Here is a 19,537-nt window from a genome sequence, read left to right as displayed (position 1 = left end):
TGAAGATAGACCCGGGGGGCATAGATTTCACTAGTGGCTTCTCTCAAGAGCATAAGTATTTTACGGTGGGTGAACGAATTATTGTTGAGCAATTGACAGAATTGAGCATAGTTATGAGAATATCTAGGTATGATCATGTATATAGGCATCACGTCCGAAACAAGTAGACCGACTCCTGCCTGCATCTACTACTATTACTCCACTCATCGACCGCTATCCAACATGCATCTAGAGTATTAAGTTCATGAAAACAGAGTAACGCCTTAAGCAAGATGACATGATGTAGAGGAATAAATTCATGCAATATGATAAATACCCCATCTTGTTATCCTCGATGTCAACAATATAATACGTGCCTTGCTGCCCCTACTGTCACTGGGAAAGGACACCGCAAGATTGAACCCAAAGCTAAGCACTTCTCCCATTGCAAGAAAGATCAATCTAGTAGGCCAAACCAAACTGATAATTCGAAGAGCCTTGCAAAGATAACCAATCATACATAAAAGAATTCAGAGAAGATTCAAATATTGTTCATAGATAATCTTGATCATAAACCCACAATTCACCAGTCTCAACAAACACACCGCAAAAAGAAGATTACATCGAATAGATCTCCACGAGAGAGGGGGAGAACATTGTATTGAGATCCAAAAAGAGAGAAGTAGCCATCTAGCTACTAACTATGGACCCGAAGGTCTGAGGTAAACTACTCACACTTCATCGAAGAGGCTATGGTGTTGATGTAGAAGCCCTCCATGATGGATGCCCCCTCCGGCGGAGCTCCGGAACAGGCCCCAAGATGGGATCTCATGGGTACAGAAGGTTGAAGCGGTGGAATTAGGTTTTTGGCTCCGTATCTGATCGTTTGGGGGTACGGAGGTATATATAGGAGGAAGAAGTACGTCGGTGGAGCAACGTGGGGCCCACGAGGGTGGAGGGCGCGCCTTGGGGGGTGGGCGCGCCCCCCTACCTCGTGGCCTCCTGGAAGCTTCTCTTACGTAGGGTCCAAGTCTCCTGGGTCATGTTCGTTCCAAAAATCACGCTCCCGAAGATTTCATTCCGTTTGGACTCCGTTTGATATTCTTTTTCTGCGAAACTCTGAAATAGGCAAAAAACAGCAATTCTGGGATGGGCCTCCGGTTAATAGGTTAGTCCCAAAAATAATATAAAAGTGGATAATAAAGCCCAATATTGTCCAAAACAGTAGATGATATAGCATGGAGCAATCAAAAATTATAGATACGTTGGAGACGTATCAAGTACCTGGGTATTTGATACTGGTTCTGTTGCTAATATTTGCAACTCGAAACAAGGACTATGGATTAAGCGAAGATTGGCTAAGGACGAGGTGACGATGCGCGCAGGAAATGGTTCCAAAGTCGATGTGATCACCGTCGACACGCTACCTCTACATCTACCTTCGAGATTAGTTTTAGACCTGAATAATTGTTATTTGGTGCCAGCGTTAAGCATGAACATTATATCTGGATCTTGTTTGATGCGAGACGGTTATTCATTTAAATCTGAGAATAATGGTTGTTCTATTTATATGAGTAATATCTTTTATGGTCATGCACCCTTGAAGAGTGGTCTATTTTTGTTGAATCTCGATAGTAGTGATACACATATTGATAATATTGAAGCCAAAAGATGCAAAGTTGATAATGATAGTGCAACTTATTTGTGGCACTGCCGTTTGGGTCATATTGGTGTAAAGCGCATGAAGAAACTCCATACTGATGGACTTTTGGAGCACTTGATTATGAATCACTTGGTACTTGCGAACCATGCCTCATGGGCAAGATGACTAAAACTCCGTTCTCTGGAACAATGGAGCGAGCAACAGATTTATTGGAAATAATACATACTGATGTATGCGGTCCAATGAATGTTGAGGCTCGCGGCGGGTATCGTTATTTTCTGACCTTCACAGATGATTTGAGCACATATGGGTATATCTACTTGATGAAACATAAGTCTGAAACATTTGAAAAGTTCAAAGAATTTCAGAGTAAAGTGGAAAATCATCGTAACGAGAAAATAAAGTTTCTGTGATCTGATCGTGGAGGAGAATACTTGAGTTACGAGTTTGGTCTTCATTTGAAACAATGCGGAATAGTTTCGCAACTCATGCCACCCGGAACACCATAGTGTAATGGTGTGTCCGAACGTTGTAATCGCACTTTATTAGATATGGTGCGATCTATGATGTCTCTTATTGATTTACCGCTATCGTTTTGGGGTCATGCTTTAGAGACGGCTGCATTCACGTTAAATAGGGCACCATCTAAATCCGTTGAGACGACACCTTATGAACTGTGGTCTGGCAAGAAACCCAAGTTGTCGTTTCTTAAAGTTTGGGGCTGCGACGCTTATGTGAAAAAGCTTCAACCTGATAAGCTCGAACCCAAATCGGAGAAATGTGTCTTCATATGATACCCAAAAGAGACTATTGGGTACACCTTCTATCACAGATCCGAAGGCAAGATATTCGTTGCTAAGAATGGATCCTTTCTAGAGAAGGAGTTTCTCTCGAAAGAAGTGAGTGGGAGGAAAGTAGAACTTGATGAGGTAACTGTAACTTCTCCCTTATTGAAAAACAGTTCATCACAGAAATCAGGTCCTATGATTCCTACACCAATTAGTGAGGAAGCTAATGATGATGATAATGTAACTTCAGATCAAGTTACTGCCTAACCTCGTAGGTCAACCAGAGTAAGATCCGCACTAGAGTGGTACAGTAATCCTGTTCTGAAGGTCATGTTACTTGACCATGACGAACCTACGAACTATGAGGAAGCGATGATGAGCTCAGATTCCGTGAAATGGCTTGAGGCCATGAAATCTGAGATGGGATCCATGTATGAGAACAAAGTGTGGACTTTGGTTGACTTGCCCGATGATCGGCAAGCCATAGAGAATAAATGGATTTTCAAGAAGAAGACTGACACTGACGGTAATGTTACTTTCTACAAAGCTCGACTTGTTGCGAAAGGTTTTTGACAAGTTCAAGGAGTTGACTACGATGAGACCTTCTCACCCATAGCGATGCTTAAGTCCGTCTGAATCATTTTAGCAATTGCCGCATTTTATGATTATGAAATTTGGCAAATGGATGTAAAAACTGCATTCCTGAATGGATTTCTGGAAGAAGAGTTGTATATGATGCGACCCGAAGGTTTTATCGATCCAAAGGATGCTAACAAAGTGTGCAAGCTCCAGCGGTCCATTTATGGACTGGTGCAAGCATCTCGGAGTTGGAATAAATGTTTTGATAGTGTGATCAAAGCATATGGTTTTATACAGACTTTTGAAGAAGCCTGTATTTACAAGAAAGTGGGTGGGAGCTCTGTAGCATTTCTAATATTATATGTGGATGACATATTATTGACTGGATACTTGAACAAGAGTTTTTCAATGAAAGACCTCGGTAAAGCTGCTTATATATTGGGATCAAGATCTATATAGATAGATCAAGACGCTTAATTGGACTTTCACAAAGCACATACCTTGATAAAGTTTTGAAGAAGTTCAAAATGGATCAAGCAAAGAAAGGGTTCTTGCCTGTGTTACAAGGCGTGAAGTTGAGTCAGACTCAATGCCCGACCATTGCAGAAGAAAGAGAGAAAATGAAAGTCATACCCTATGCTTCAGCCATATGTTCTATCATGTATGCAATGCTGTGTACCAGACCTGATGTGTGCCTTGCTATTAGTTTAGCAGGGAGGTACCAAAGTAATCCAGGAGTGGATCACTGGACAGCAGTCAAAAACATCCTGAAATACCTGAAAAGGACTAAGGATATGTTTCTCGTTTATGGAGGTGACAAAGAGCTCGTCGTAAATGGTTACGTCGATGCACGCTTTGACACTGATCCGGATGACTCTAAGTCGCAAACCGGATACATGTTTATATTAAACGGTGGAGCTGTCAGTTGGTGCAGTTCTAAGCAAAGCGTCGTGGCAGGATCTACATGTGAAGCGGAGTACATAGCTGCTTCGGAAGCAGCAAATGAAGGAGTCTGGATGAAGGAGTTCATATCCGATCTAGGTGTAATACCTAGTGCATCGGGTCCAATGAAAATCTTTTGTGACAATACTGGTGCAATTGCCTGGCAAAGGAATCCAGATTTCACAAGAGAACCAAGCACATCAAGATATGCTTCAATTCCATCCGCGATCAAGTCAAGGAGGGAGACATAGAGATTTGCAAGATACATACGGATTTGAATGTTGCAGACCCGTTGACGAAGCCTCTCTCACGAGCAAAACATGATCAGCACCAAGACTCCATGGGTGTTAGAATCATTACTGTGTAATCAAGATTATTGACTCTAGTGCAAGTGGGAGACTAAAGGAAATATGCCCTAGAGGCAATAATAAAGTTGTTATTTATATTTCCTTGTATCATGATAAATGTTTATTATTCATGCTAGAATTGTATTAACCGGAAACTTAGTACATGTGTGAATATATAGACAAACAGAGTGTCACTAGTATGCCTCTACTTGACTAGCTCGTTAATCAAAGATGGTTAAGTTTCCTAACCATAGACATGAGTTGTCATTTGATGAACGGGATGACATCATTAGAGAATGATGTGATTGACAAGACCCATCCGTTAGCTTAGCACGATGATCGTTTAAGTTTGTTGCTATTGCTTTCTTCATGACTTATACATGTTCCTATGACTATGAGATTATGCAACTCCTGAAAACCGGAGGAACACTTAGTGTGCTATCAAACGTCACAACGTAACTGGGTGATTATAAAGATGCTCCACAGGTGTCTCCGATGGTGTTTGTTGAGTTGGCATAGATCGAGATTAGGATTTGTCACTCCGATTGTCGGAGAGGTATCTCTGGGCCCTCTCGGTAATGCACATCACTATAAGCCTTGCAAGCAATGTGACTAATGAGTTAGTTACGAGATGATGCATTACGAAACGAAACAGACTTGCCGGTAACGAGATTGAACTAGGTATTGAGATACCGACGATCAAATCTCGGGCAAGTAACATACCGATGACAAAGGGAACAACGTATGTTGTGATGCGATTTGACCGATAAAGATCTTCGTAGAATATGTGGGAGCCAAATATGAGCATCCAGGTTCCGCTATTGGTTATTGACCAGAGATGAGTCTCGGTCATGTCTACATAGTTCTCGAACCCGTAGGGTCCGCACGCTTAACGTTCGGTGACGATCGGTATTATGAGTTTATATGTTTTGATGTACCGAAGGTTGTTCGGAGTCCCGGATGTGATCACGGACATGACGAGGAGTCTCGAAATGGTCGAGACATAAAGATTGATATATTGGACGATGTTATTCGGACACCAGATGAGTTCCGGGGGTCATCGGATAAATATCGGAGTGCCGGGGGGTTATCGGAACCCCCGGGGGAACTAATGGGCCAACACGGGCCTTGTGAGAGAGAGAGGAGGGGCCCCTAGGGCTGGCCGCCCCCCCTTTGAGGAGCCCGAATTGGAACAGGAGGGGGCGGCGCCCCCCTCTTTCCCTCTCCCTCTCTCCCTCTCCTTCCTTTCCCCTCTCTTACCTTGTTGGAAACCGACTAGGAATAAGATTCCTAGTAGGAATCCTACTTGGGGCGCGCCCTATGAGGGTCGGCCGGCCTCCCCCTTGCTCCTTTATATACGGGGGCAGGGGGGCACCCTAGGACACACAAGTTGATTGCTTAGCCGTGTGCGGTGCCCCCTCCACAGATTTCCACCTCGGTCATATCGTTGTAGTGCTTAGGCGAAGCCCTGCGTCGGTAACTTCATCATCACCGTCATCACGCCGTCGTGCTGACGAAACTCTCCCTCGGCACTCAGCTGGATCAAGAGTTCGAGGGACGTCACCGAGCTGAACGTGTGCAGATTGCGGAGGTGCTGTGCGTTCGGTACTTGATCGGTTGGATCGCGAAGACGTTCGACTACATCAACCACGTTGTTTAACGCTTCCGCTTTCGGTCTACGAGGGTACGCGGACACACTCTCCCGCTCGTTGCTATGCATCACATAGATAGATCTTGCGTGATCGTAGGTAAATTTTTTGAAATACTGCGTTCCCCAACAGTCATCATCTCTATCCCCCAATAGAAACATTGAAGGAGTAAACATAAGCAAACGATGCAACTATAACAACAATCTGTCAAAACAGGATAGTGTGTAAAGTCGGAATTTATTAACATACTTATGTGATTCCAAAAATTATGAAAACTCACCACGTAAAATATGACTTAAAATTGCGTGCAAGGATGACTCTATGGACACTCTGTGCACACGAGCCTGACTTAGCCCATGCGTACAAGGTCCACGGCTGGAAAGAGTCACCAAATGGGGAGCCCTATATAAAGATGCCTTCTTTCTCCAACCGGTGGAGTGGAGGTACCACCGTCATCCGTCCTTAACGTCCATGCACATGTTGGTTCTCGATTAACATTCATATACACGTTGTTTCCATCAATGGCTATACCTTCCTTATCTTTTATGAGTTAATCTGTGAACCTATACTTAAACTTTTTTTGTGTGGTCTCGAAAAGGTTAGCAAGCACTTCAGTATCATAGCAGATCCCAATCCACCCACCCCACCCCCGCACACTAGGTAGCTCACCACACTCTTCCTTCACTTAGCCAATGTATAATGTTTTTTGTGACTACCACTCATGATGGCATCATCGCGTTAGATCAGGACCTCGAATTGAGAAAAGCTACAAGTCCATTCGGTAGATCAGGGCCCCGAATAGAGAAAAAAAACTACAACTTGATTCGGTAGATTAGGGCCTCCCCATGCTACCTCATTCCTATTTGACATTGAGCAAATAGTTGCACATTCATTCAATGGTTAGATATTGCGTATCCGCCGCGAGCACCCATCTACAATGACACTATCGTAAGAATGCCATGTATGATAAATACTAAGATGTAAGAGATAGAAATTATATTCTTTTTGCCTTTAATAGATAATCTCTTAGCAATGGTATCTTCCACCACATATCTAGTCATGTCCATGTCTAATTATTAGAGATACGACTAAGAGAAAACCCATTATACGTCATATTTTATTGTTATCATCTCTAGATATATGATGTGAGGGGTTTAAGATAAGAATGCCTAATCCATCATTCGCATTATGTCCTGCTAAATTCGAATTTTAGAGACCACGTGACACATGTGCTAATTAATCCAAACAAGCATTTAAAAAATCGGATTTTAGAGAGGCCAGTAAAGGAAATTGCGCGCCATCAATGGTAAATCCTGACGTTAATGAGGATTTCCCAAATCACAGCGCAGCCGGGCCCGGGACAGCAGGGCGGATGCTGGAGACCAACCACGGGCAGCAGGTCCAGTCAGAAGGAAGACACGGCTAACTTCCGCCCCAGATCGGGAAAAAACTGCCCCGCTTTCCATTATCAGGCCAAAGTTAAAAAACGCACGCAGCCACATTTCCTGACGCCCCGAAAAAGAAAGAAACGAAAATAAATAAAAGGCGGAGGAGTAAACCGGGGCGGCACTTAACCCCCAACCTCCCTCCGTCTCCCCTCCCCTCCGCAGCAGCAGCAGCAGCAGTTGGTGGTAGGTGCGCCTCCACGAGCGCCTCCTACCCCCATCGCCTCCTCCCCACCCCCGGGCCAGGAAGGAAGGAAGAGGGATGGCGCTGGAGGCGGCGAGGGAGTGGGCGGCGTCCGTGCTGCCGCCGGAGCTGGCCGCGGCGGCGGGGGGCGACCCGCTCGCCGCGCTCGCGGCCACCGCGGCTGCGCTCGTCGCCGGGCTGCTCGTCCTCGCCTTCTGGCTCCGATCCGGCGGGAGCGCGCCGCCCAAGCCGGCCCCCGCGTCGTTCCGCCCGCCGCCCGTCAAGGTCGACGCCGACGACGCCGACGACGGCCGCAAGCGCGTCACCATCTTCTTCGGCACCCAGACCGGCACCGCCGAGGGCTTCGCCAAGGTCCGCCCGTCGCTGTCCGATCCGATCCGGCCCCGATCCCAAAGCTCGCCTGCTCTTTTTTTTTAATCAGCACGAGTGTCCCCCATGCCCGTCCCTTTTTCCTTTGACCCGATTCTGATTCCGCTGCGGGTTTATTCGGTTTTAAATTGTTTTCGATTTTGGTTGGTGCGTGCTTGCAGGCTATGGCGGAGGAGGCCAAGGCGCGGTACGAGAAGGTCGTGTTCAAAGTGGTGGATCTGGTAATTGCCGTCGATCTGATTGTTTATGTGTGTTGAGCTGTGTGTGTGAGCTGTTTCTGCTGGAATTCTGAGAGGTGCTTGGAACATGTGCAGGATGACTATGCTGCAGAGGACGATGAATACGAGGAGAAGCTCAAGAAGGAAACGTTTGCGCTCTTCTTCTTAGCAACGTGAGCTCCCGCCATTTTGATCTGTGGATTGCTGGATTACCCTCGTAGCTCTCACAGTTCTAGTTCGTAGATTGCAGCCGAATTGTGCGCATGAGCTCTTGCAGTTTTGGTTTGTAGATTGCAGCTGTTGCGCACGTGAGCTCTTTCAATTTTGGTTCATAGATTGCAGCTGAATTGCGCACCTGAGTTCTCGCCTTTTCGATTCATAGATTGCAGCTGAACTGCACACGTGAGCTTCCGCTGTCTTGGTTCGTAGGTTGCTGAATCGCCCACGTGAGCTCTCGCCGTTTTGATTCGTAGATTGCAGCTGAACACGTCAGCTCTCTCCGTTTTGATTCGTTGATTGCAGCTGAACTGCACACGTCAGCTCTCTCCGTTTTGATTCGTTGATTGCAGCTGAACTTCACATGTCAGCTCTCGCCGTTTTGATTCGTTGATTGCAGCTGAACTGCACACGTCAGCTCTCGCCCTTTTTGATTCGTAGATTGCAGCTGAATTGCACACGTCAGCTCTCGCCGTTTTTGATTCGTGGATTGCAGCTGAATTGCACACGTCAGCTCTCACTGTTTTGATTCGTAGATTGCTGAACCGCGCCTTTTGTCGCTTCCGCCTTAATTCTGTAACCCACATACCTACCTTTTTTTGTAAAGTGCAACTGAAGTGTATGCTAGTACAAAATTTATTTGAGGTTCCAAAGGTACTTAAGACATTATAAGCCTACCATATGTGGAGTGTCCATGTGCTTTTAACCCACCAGTGATCATTTTATAATTGGCAAACGCATCCATTGGTATACGAGTTGGAATTCTCTGCGGCAATAATTCTTACCAATAACTTGTGTGGATAATTATGTTCAATGACCACAGATATGGCGATGGGGAACCCACTGATAATGCGGCAAGATTCTACAAATGGTTCACTGAGGTTTGTGAAATTTGTGGCATCATGATGTGCTCACTGTCGCTACAACATCTTATGGGGTTTCCTTTATTTTTGCACTGAATCAGGGTAAGGAGAAGGAGGTTTGGCTTAAGGATTTTAATTATGCTGTATTTGGCCTTGGCAACAGGCAATACGAGCATTTTAATAAGGTGTGCTTCATTGAATATGCACTGTTATTACTGATTTAACAAAGGTTGATTTGTGTCCTGGTAATTGATGCTGAGCTACATGCTTGTAAATCTTAGGTTGCAAAGGAGGTGGATGAGTTACTGCTGGAGCAGGGTAAGTAATTCATGTACACTCTTTTGCAAGAATTTTTGGAAAGAATAGGACAAGTGCATTACTGTGTTGGAACATTGCACGACAGCACATTTCCTGATTTAGCATTTTTTGTCGCTGAGCGCTTGCCATGTTTGATTTTTTTACAACTTCTATTGAAACACAATTTGTCTGGACTATCTGTTTGTCTTCTTTTTTCTGTCTATTGAAACACAATTTGTTTGGACTATCTATTGAAACACAATTTACCTTGGGAACACTCTCTTTAGGGGTCATTATGGTTATCATAATAGCTTATATGGATGAATTGTGAAAAAACTATGCTTGTTTTGCTGAAGTGAGAATTTGTTTGGTACAATCGGTGAGATGTATGAATTGGAAAATATCGTCATATGTAAGGATGTTGGTGGGGCATGTGGCCACGTCTTTGCAATTGTACTGACTACATAGCAATTCACCATGTTTAAGAATCTGTCATGAACGATTCTCACACAGTGAGCTCATTGCACGATATACTTGGTGATTAATTCCTGCATATACCACATTTGCTGGAATTTCTCGTTGCATAACAAGGTCCTTTTTGATGGATGCTTATGTGAAATGATCTTGTATCTATGGTTCACTTGACTTTTTGTGTGTATATTTAGGTGGCAAGCGTCTCGTTCCATGTGGCCTTGGTGATGACGATCAGTGCATTGAGGATGACTTCACCGCCTGGTATGAAAATGACGGATGATATAAATACGCTGCTCCTCTTTGTATATTTCATCTGCCGTGTGGGTACAAAAGTGGGCTGGACTATCTGTTTGTCTTCTTTTTTCTGTCTGCCAGATGCCAGGAGCCAGACTTGGGTGCCAAGTCTTTGCTTGATTGGTTTGGATTTTGATTATATCTGTTTGGCTTGTTTCTATCTGCACAAGATTCAGGCTTGTGGTGCCAAGTGTTAGCTTTGATTCGTTTGAGTCCTGATACTATTTTGTCGTACCTGAAACTGGGGCTGGGTTTTAGTGAATCTGGATGTTGAAAATGGACGCCCTAATAAACTCATGGTATAGAAAAGTGAAGAATAAGAAACCTGCATATGGTACATTAGTACTTGCATATGCTATATTTGTAACCTGTAAGTAAGCTGCCAGCCTGCCAGTAAATGTTCACACAGTTACTTTCAGATGCTGCAATCTTTAACTTCCTTTTTTGCTGTGTAATATGTTACTAGCATTATTAACTTGCCTATCTATGATGTGATTATATATTGTCAGGCATTTGGAAGAAACTACATATTGTTATTTGTTTACCTTTGTATTATGTGGAATAGTACTTCTGTATTTGATTTGTCAAGTGGCCAATTAAGTTCGATCCAAAGCCTAGATGATCATGACTATATTCATTTCATGATCATGACTATATTCATTTCATCTTTGTTACGATAATATGTTTGTTAAAATCGACAAGCATAACCATGTTGTCTATATCCGATATGCATTCATGTTCAAACCCACCAAAAGTTCCAAATCGCACCATCATTTGGTTACATGTACATGTTTTTTTTTTTTTTTGGGGGGGGGGGGGGGGTGTTATTGAGGAAGGCTTTTAGATTATAATCAAAATATTGAGACTTTGTTGACTAGATTCCCATAGAATGGCATATCAGCACACAACATGCAAATGCCAAAGTAGCACTAAGTAATATCAAGGGAAAAAAGCTTTCGGACCCCATCAAGATTTCTGAAAACCAGGATGAACTATCTGACTGGAAAATAATGATGTTTTGATAAACACAACCACCCCATCCAAAGGCCACCAGGACACACCTTCTTGATTTAATTGTTCATGTGAATTCCCTTTATTATTTTGTTCAAAATTTTGCCTTACTATCACTTTAATTTCTCTACATTTGTAACTTTGTATAAAATGGAACTGCACAAATGCTGAGAATGCCATTCTTGTGGATATGCTCTAGTATCTCATAGATTCTGGTAGATAGTTGGAAAGCACGTGTGATATTATTATTCGTAGACTACACAGAAGCTCCATTAAACTATTTTTCTGTTCATAGGCATGTACTTTTTCTTATATTGGTGTATGTATGCCAAACAAGCTACTGCTTGAGTGTCACTTCTAGCAAAAATTAATAATTATTATGTTTGTAATGGATGATAGTAGTTTTATAGCACTACAATATCAGACATTTGTTAGTTGAATATTCATGTTGGTCTTGTGTAAACATGCTGATGCTCCATAAATGCCATTGCTATTTGTAGTTGTGCTACAGTATCTTGAACAAGAATTCTTCTATTTCTTATTATTTGTAGGAAAGAACTAGTATGGCCAGAATTGGACCAACTGCTCCGTGATGAAGATGATACTACTGGTGCAACCACTCCTTACACTGCTGCAATACCTGAATACAGAGTTGTATTTATTGATAAATCAGATTTAGAGTTTGAAGATAAATCCTGGACACTTGCCAATGGCAACGGTGTTATTGATGCCCAACACCCTTGCAGGTATTCATATATCAAAACATCTACCTGCACCTTACTTCTATTCAGTTATAATTAAATATTTACAATATTGCCCGTCTCGTTGTTGATTGTCAAGGGCCAATGTTGCTGTTCGGAAAGAACTCCATAAACCAGCCTCGGATCGTTCTTGTATTCATCTGGAATTTGATATTTCAGGCACTGGTCTTGTGTAAGTTACTCCATATCCATTTCCCAGAATTTGAACCAAAGTCTAGAAAGTTTCTCTATCGCTTGTCCATGCGGTTCATTCCAGACTATTCAGAAGCATTTTGTGAGCCAAGTGCTATTTAGTGTTCGGTTTTCCAAACTTGAACTGTTGCATTTGTTTTTCCTCATGTAGTTTTGACCTGTTAATGCAAGTTAAATAAAAGTATGACAGCTTATATGCTATTAAACTTCCTGCCAGGTATGAAACTGGGGATCATGTTGGGGTTTATTCAGAAAATTCTATCGAGACAGTGGAGCAGGCTGAAACGCTACTTGGTCTTTCCCCAGATACAGTTTTCTCCATACATGCAGATGCCGAAGATGGATCTCCTCGTAAAGGCGGGGGTTCCTTGGCTCCACCATTCCCATCTCCTTGTACCTTACGGACTGCACTTCTACGATATGCTGATCTACTCAATGTTCCAAAGAAGGTCCTTGTGACTAGCTAACCATCTCCAGTGAACTGCTATTTTTTTTCTCGCAACCATTTGGTCAACCCTTGATTGTTATGTTCATCTCCAGGCTGCTTTGACTGCTTTAGCTGCTCATGCTTCTGACCCGACTGAAGCTGAACGATTGAGGTTCTTGGCTTCTCCTGCTGGGAAGGTAAGTTTTGTTTGAAAACCTACATTGTAGTGTTTTTGACTGCTAGAGATATTTGTCACTGAATGGTATGTTTGCAATATGCAGGATGAGTATGCTCAGTGGATAGTAGCTAGCCAGAGGAGCCTTCTTGAAGTTATGGCTGCATTCCCTTCAGCTAAGCCGCCCTTGGGGGTATTCTTTGCGGCGATAGCTCCTCGTCTACAGCCACGATTCTACTCCATATCATCATCTCCAAAGTATGTTTGTGTACTTATTTATTCTTCCATTTACTGCCCATGTTGCAAGATTGACCAGCAAGGTTGTAAAGTTCTTTATTTTCTGGGGGTAAATACTAGCAGTATTTTTTTTATGCACAATGCTTAAATTCTTCAACTCCAACATCATGAAGTCATTTTGGAATGTGGCCATTGTCTTTAAGCTAAAAAATATACGTCGTGTCATGTCATTTGTGGTCATATTGGACGATATGGCTTGTCTCAGTGGCATTATAATGTGCTTATGATGGTGGGACTTCTGACAGCTTAAATGTGCCTCTGCAGGTTGGCGCCCTCCAGAATTCATGTGACATGTGCATTAGTTTATGGTCCTACACCAACAGAAAGGATCCATCAAGGAGTTTGTTCGACATGGATGAAGGTAGGTTCCTCGTACAAATTTCAGTTTTCTCCTTTGGTACAATGAGAGAGTTTCTTACAGTTTGATTTATTCATTCTCATTCGTATACTTTGTAGAACACACTTCCACTGGAATATAGCGAAGAATGCAGTTGGGCACCAATTTTTGTGAGGCAGTCAAATTTTAGGTTGCCTGCAGATCCATCCACTCCAATCATCATGATTGGTCCTGGGACAGGGCTAGCACCTTTTAGGGGCTTCTTGCAGGTTTGTTTTCTCCGTACAAGGGAATCTGCGTTCTCTTCACGTGGGATTTTATATGGCCCTGTAACCTTGTTTGTTCCTTCTTACTCAGGAAAGGTTAGCTCTAAAAGAATCTGGAGTTGAATTGGGCTCTTCAGTCCTCTTCTTTGGATGCAGGAACCGTGAAATGGTACTGTTCAAAAACTAGTAAATGAGACAGATTCATTGGGTGTTGCTAATTTGCGATTGATGGAATTCTAACATAATGGGCATATTGCAGGACTACATATATGAGGAAGAGTTGCAAAATTTCCTTCAGGAGGGGGCACTCTCCGAGCTAATTGTCGCCTACTCTCGTGAAGGACCAACCAAAGAATATGTGCAGCATAAGATGGTGGACAAGGTTGGATATACACTAGGCGTTTTTGCTATATATGTTTTCCTTTTCAACAGCTATAGACACGCGTCTCCGCTAGATGGTTGAACTCAACTGGATTTTGTTCTCTTTGTTGCAGGCCACCGAGATTTGGAACGTCATTTCTCAAGGTGGTTACATATATGTGTGTGGTGACGCCAAGGGCATGGCGAAAGACGTACACAGGGTTCTCCACACAATAGTTCAAAAACAGGTATGCAGAAACGCCGTTTCAATGCTGCCGTGTGCTGTTGGTGGCACTGCATATCACTTTATGAGCTCTGGAAAAAGATATGTTATTTTACGATTACTCCTAACACTGAACATTATTTGTTTCAGGGATCTTTGGATAACTCCAAAACTGAGCTGTATGTAAAGAACCTACAGATGGAAGGCAGGTACCTCCGTGATGTGTGGTAACAACACCCTCAGACATCGGTAGCCCTAGCGTGTAGAAGGAAAGGAAGTAAAAAAGATGGCGCCTGTATGGTATGGTGGATGCCAATCCAATCGCGAGTTTTCTGCATCCATCCCATTGCCCCCGAAATTGGAGTTCATCGGTGTAATTCTTTGACATCTAACATGGTTCTAATATTTATTGTATGGATGGATGGTTGAAAGAAATAAGTGTTGTTGTAGATTAGTAGAACTTAAAATGCCCCTGAGAAAAATTGTAGCAGGGGGGATGATGAATCATACAGTTTGAGATGAGAGGGGACATATCATGTATACATTAAAGACCGCCAAGAACAAATTTTTGCATCTGGTTATATAGAACAAGTGTCTAGGGTAGCTTTTCTTCCTTGGTTCAATTATATGTGGATGGTCGCACATAACGTTTGGTGGTGCTGTTTTATCGAGCTTTCGACTGTTCTACTATGTTTTAGAGCATGGTGCAGATGCCCGAGTGTTGCGTGTGGAGATCTCGAACTAATTTTGCATTGATTGTTGTTGAAAGGGACATGGTCAGGAGTAGGTTTCAGAAGAAGACTTGTTGGGGCGAGAATAGTAGATGAAAAATAACAGGGAAGAAGAGGACATGGGTGACAAACGAGGTAGTTCTTCAAAATAAACGAGGTAGTTGCGTGTGACGATGAACGCTATGGACAGCACGGGTGGGTTGGCAGGCGCCGGGACGCCGCTCACGATTAGGCGGCCCGGCACGGGCGCTATTCCAGCCCAGGCGCACCACGCCACGTTTTCTCGGCCACAACATCCACATGACAGTCCAGCCTTTTTTTGAGATCACAGTCCAGCTGAGAGCATCTAGAACCGGACCGCCCAACATTCAAAAAAAAAGAAGAAAGAACCGGACCGCCCCAAACGCCCGGGCGGGCAGCCCGGTCACTGTCCGGACGCAAAATTGTCATCAGCCGAATATGGCAAATCCGGCCCAAACACCGAGACTGGCTGGGAAACTCCATATCTGGGGCCGGTGGATCACGCTGCGGCCTCGTCGGAGACCACCGCATGGCAACGCAACACCGCTGTGCTGGCGGAACCCTTTAGGTGGCGCCTTGCCCGCCGAAACAGAGGCCATATCTGCCCCTATGGTTCTTGGAAATGAGGTGCGGGGTGCACACCACGCAAGACTTTATGTGCGCTTAGGCGGCCGTAGCCCGTCAGGCAAAGGCGGCGGCGGCTTCGGCAGCCCGTGAGGTAGAGACGGAGGAAACCCTCCGTGGCCGCATAGCCGAGAATCGACGAAGGAGGGCTGTAAGGCGATGGCTAAAGATCAAAGCAGGGCAGTCCGTGCAATGGCCAAACTGTCCCAAGAAGGAGAAGGGCGACGGCGATGGATCGGACAGCTCCGGTAGTGAGTAGATCCGCCTCGATCCGTTTTGCGTCTTGGACCGGTACTGCCGCAAGGAACGGCAAGGGCAAGGGCGGCCGGACGTTTCATTCATAGTATTAGAACATGTCAACTTTGGTTGTCCGATGACATGTGTTGAACTACGTATGTTTAACATTGCATGAGAATAGTACTTCCTCCATTTCATAATGTAGTGTGCCCGCGTTTCTCGAGGTTCAAGTTTGACCGTAAATTTAACCAACGAAACCGACTATGGCGGGAGCAAAAATTGTACCACTGAATTCGTATTTTTGATATGAATTCAGTGATATAATTTTTGCTTCTGCCGTAGTCGGTCTCGTTGGTTAAATTTATGGTTAAATTTGAATCTTGGGTAGCGCAGGCGTATTATATTATGGAATTGAGGATTTAGATCCGGTTGTGGCGCGCAATTTTATTGCTTGCCTGGTCATTGTCCGTGATGTATGGGGGTCCGAATTAGACAACTCTGGTTGTAGATGCTCTCATCCGTGGCAAGCTGCATCCCTTTCAGATGCCTTGGTCGTTTTAGAGCATCTCCAGCCGCGCCCCCAACAGGTCCTTCCTAGGCGTTTTTGTCGCGCCGGCGCCCAAAAATCGACCCAGTCGTGCCCCCAGTAGCCCGTTTTTCGGAAGTGTTCCAGGTGAAATCGGGATTTTACCAGAGTACCGGGGGTTACCGGAACCCCCCGGAGGTTTAATGGGCCAACATGGGCCTTAGTGGAGAAGAGGAGGGGCGGCCAGGGCATGCCGCCCCCCCTCCCCCTCTAGTCTGAATTGGACAAGGAGGGGGGGGGGGGGCGCCCCCCTTTCCTTCCTCTCTCCCTCCTCCTCCCCCCTTCTCCTACTCCAACTAGGAAAGGAGGGAGTCCTACTCCCGATGGGAGTAGGAGGAGCGCGCCTCCTCCTGGCTGGCCGCCTCTCCCCCCTTTGCTCCTTTATATACGGGGGCAGGGGGTCACCTCTAGACACAACAATTGATCCCTTGGATCTCTTAGCCGTGTGCGGTGCCCCCCTCCACCATAGTCCACCTCGATAATATCGTAGCGGTGCTTAGGCGAAGCCCTGCGTCGGTAGAACATCATCATCGTCACCACGCCGTCGTGCTGATGGAACTCTCCCTCAAAGCTCGGCTGGATCGGAGTTCGAGGGACGTCCTCGAGCTGAACATGTGCTGAACTCGGAAGTGCCGTACGTTCGGTACTTGATCGGTCGGATCGTGAAGACGTACGACTACATCAACCGCGTTGTGCTAACGCTTCCGCTTTCGGTCTACGAGGGTACGTGGACAACACTCTCCCCTCTCATTGCTATGCATCACCATGATCTTGCGTGTGCGTAGGAATTCTTTTGAAATTACTACGTTCCCCAACAGTGGCATCCGAGCCTGGTTTTATGCGTAGACGTTATATGCACGAGTAGAAGACAAGTGAGTTGTGGGCGATACAAGTCATACTGCTTACCAGCATGTCATACTTTGGTTCAGCGGTATTGTTGGATGAAGCGGCCCGGACCGACATTACGCGTACGCTTACGCGAGACTGGTTCTACCGACGTGCTTTGCACACAGGTGGTTGGCGGGTGTCTGTTTCTCCAACTTTAGTTGAACCGAGTGTGGCTACGCCTGATCCTTGTGAAGGTTAAAACAACACTAACTTGACGAACTATCGTTGTGGTTTTGATGCGTAGGTAAGAACGGTTCTTGCTCAGCCCGTAGCAGCCACGTAAAACTTGCAACAACAAAGTAGAGGACGTCTAACTTGTTTTTGCAGGGCATGTTGTGATGTGATATGGTCAAGACATGATGCTAAATTTTATTGTATGAGATGATCATGTTTTGTAACTGAGTTATCGGCAACTGGCAGGAGCCATATGGTTGTCGCTTTATTGTATGCAATGCAATCGCCCTGTAATTGCTTTACTTTATCACTAAGCGGTAGCGATAGTCGTAGAAGCAATAGTAGGCGAGACGACAACGATGCTACGATGGAGATCAAAGTGTCGCGCCGGTGATGATGGTGATCATGACGGTGCTTCGGAGATGGAGATCACAAGCACAAGATGATGATGGCCATATCATATCACTTATATTGATTGCATGTGATGTTTATCTTTTATGCATCTTATGGTCAAGTATTATGTCCTTGATGCACCGCTTGGTGATAGAACTATTGCAGGAGGACGTTATGAACGTTTTGACAAAAGCTCGGTATGATGACCACTTGATAGTTTAGTGCACCATGCTTTACGGCTTAGAACCGGGACTTCAAAAATGTTTTAACGCCACGGAGCATATAAGATGTTCCAAGAGTTGAAATTGGTATTTCATACTCGTGCCCATGTCGAGAGGTATGAGACCTCTGACAGTACTTTGCCAATAAGATGGAGGAGAATAGCTCAACCAGTGAGCATGTGCTCAGATTGTCTGAGTACTACAATTACTTGAATCAAGTGGGAGTTAATCTTCCAGATAAGATAGTAATTGACAAAGTTCTCTAGTCACTATCACCAAGTTAATAGAACTTCGTGATGAACTATAATATGCAAGGGATGACGAAAGTAATTCCCGAGCTCTTCGCGATGCTGAGATCGGCGAAGGTAGAAATCAAGAAAAGAGCATCAAGTGTTGATGGTTAATAAGATCACTAGTTTCAAGAAAAGGGCAAAGGGAAAGAAGGGGAACTTCAAGAAGAACGGCAAGCAAGTTGCTGCTCAAGTGAAGAAGCCCAAGTTTGGACCGAAGCCTGATACTGAGTGCTTATACTGCAAAAAGGACTGGTCACTGGAAGCGGAACTATCCCAAATAATTGGCGGATAAGAAGGATGGCAAAGTGAACAAAAGTATATTTGATATACATGTTATTGATGTGTACTTTACTAGTGTTTATAGCAACCCCTCGGTACTTGATACTGGTTCAGTTGCTAAAGCGTAGTAACTCGAAACGGGAGTTGCATGATGAACATAAGCTAGTTAAGGATGCATGAAGTGACGATGTGTATTGGAAGTGGTTCCAAGATTGATATGATCATCATCGCACACTCCCTATACTTTGGGATTAGTGTTGAACCTAAATAAATGTTATTTGGTGTTTGCGTTGAGCATGAATATGATTTGATCATGTTTATTGCAATACCGTTATTCATTTAAGTTAGAGAATAATTGTTGTTCTGTTTACATGAATAAAACCTTATATGGTTACACACCCAATGAAAATGGTTCGTTGAATCTCGATCGTAGTGATACACATATTCATAAATTTGAAGCCAAAAGATGCAAAATTAATAATGATAGTGCAACTTATTTGTGGCACTGCCGTTTAGATCATATTGGTGTAAAGCGCATGAAGAAACTCCATGCTGATGGGCTTTTGGAATCACTTGATTATGAATCATTTGATGCTTACGAACCATGCCTCTTGGGCAAGATGACTAAAACGCCGTTCTCCGGAACAATGGAGCGATCAACAGATTTGTTGGAAATCATACATACTGATGTATGTGGTCCGATGAATATTGAG

The 19,537-nt window shown here is 44.3% G+C and overlaps 1 protein-coding gene across 1 annotated transcript; it reads left to right on the top strand.

The window, feature by feature from the left end:
* Positions 1–7,404: 7,404 nt before the first annotated feature.
* Positions 7,405–14,980, top strand: LOC109772248 (NADPH--cytochrome P450 reductase 1). The gene is made up of 18 exons (XM_020330934.4): positions 7,405–7,948; positions 8,128–8,187; positions 8,281–8,357; positions 9,224–9,281; positions 9,365–9,448; positions 9,545–9,581; positions 10,226–10,295; positions 11,891–12,085; positions 12,180–12,272; positions 12,510–12,741; positions 12,833–12,916; positions 13,001–13,152; positions 13,456–13,552; positions 13,648–13,797; positions 13,886–13,963; positions 14,054–14,176; positions 14,289–14,402; positions 14,528–14,980. The coding sequence occupies exons 1-18, from the start codon at positions 7,655–7,657 to the stop codon at positions 14,606–14,608; spliced, it is 2,079 nt and encodes a 692-aa protein (XP_020186523.1). The 5' UTR covers positions 7,405–7,654; the 3' UTR covers positions 14,609–14,980.
* Positions 14,981–19,537: the final 4,557 nt, after the last annotated feature.

Source organism: Aegilops tauschii, chromosome 2 (assembly GCF_002575655.3).
Source record: "Aegilops tauschii subsp. strangulata cultivar AL8/78 chromosome 2, Aet v6.0, whole genome shotgun sequence".
Taxonomy (NCBI): Eukaryota; Viridiplantae; Streptophyta; class Magnoliopsida; order Poales; family Poaceae; genus Aegilops; species Aegilops tauschii.
Note: the sequence above shows the minus strand (reverse complement) of the source record. Positions and strands in the feature narration are given on the sequence as shown.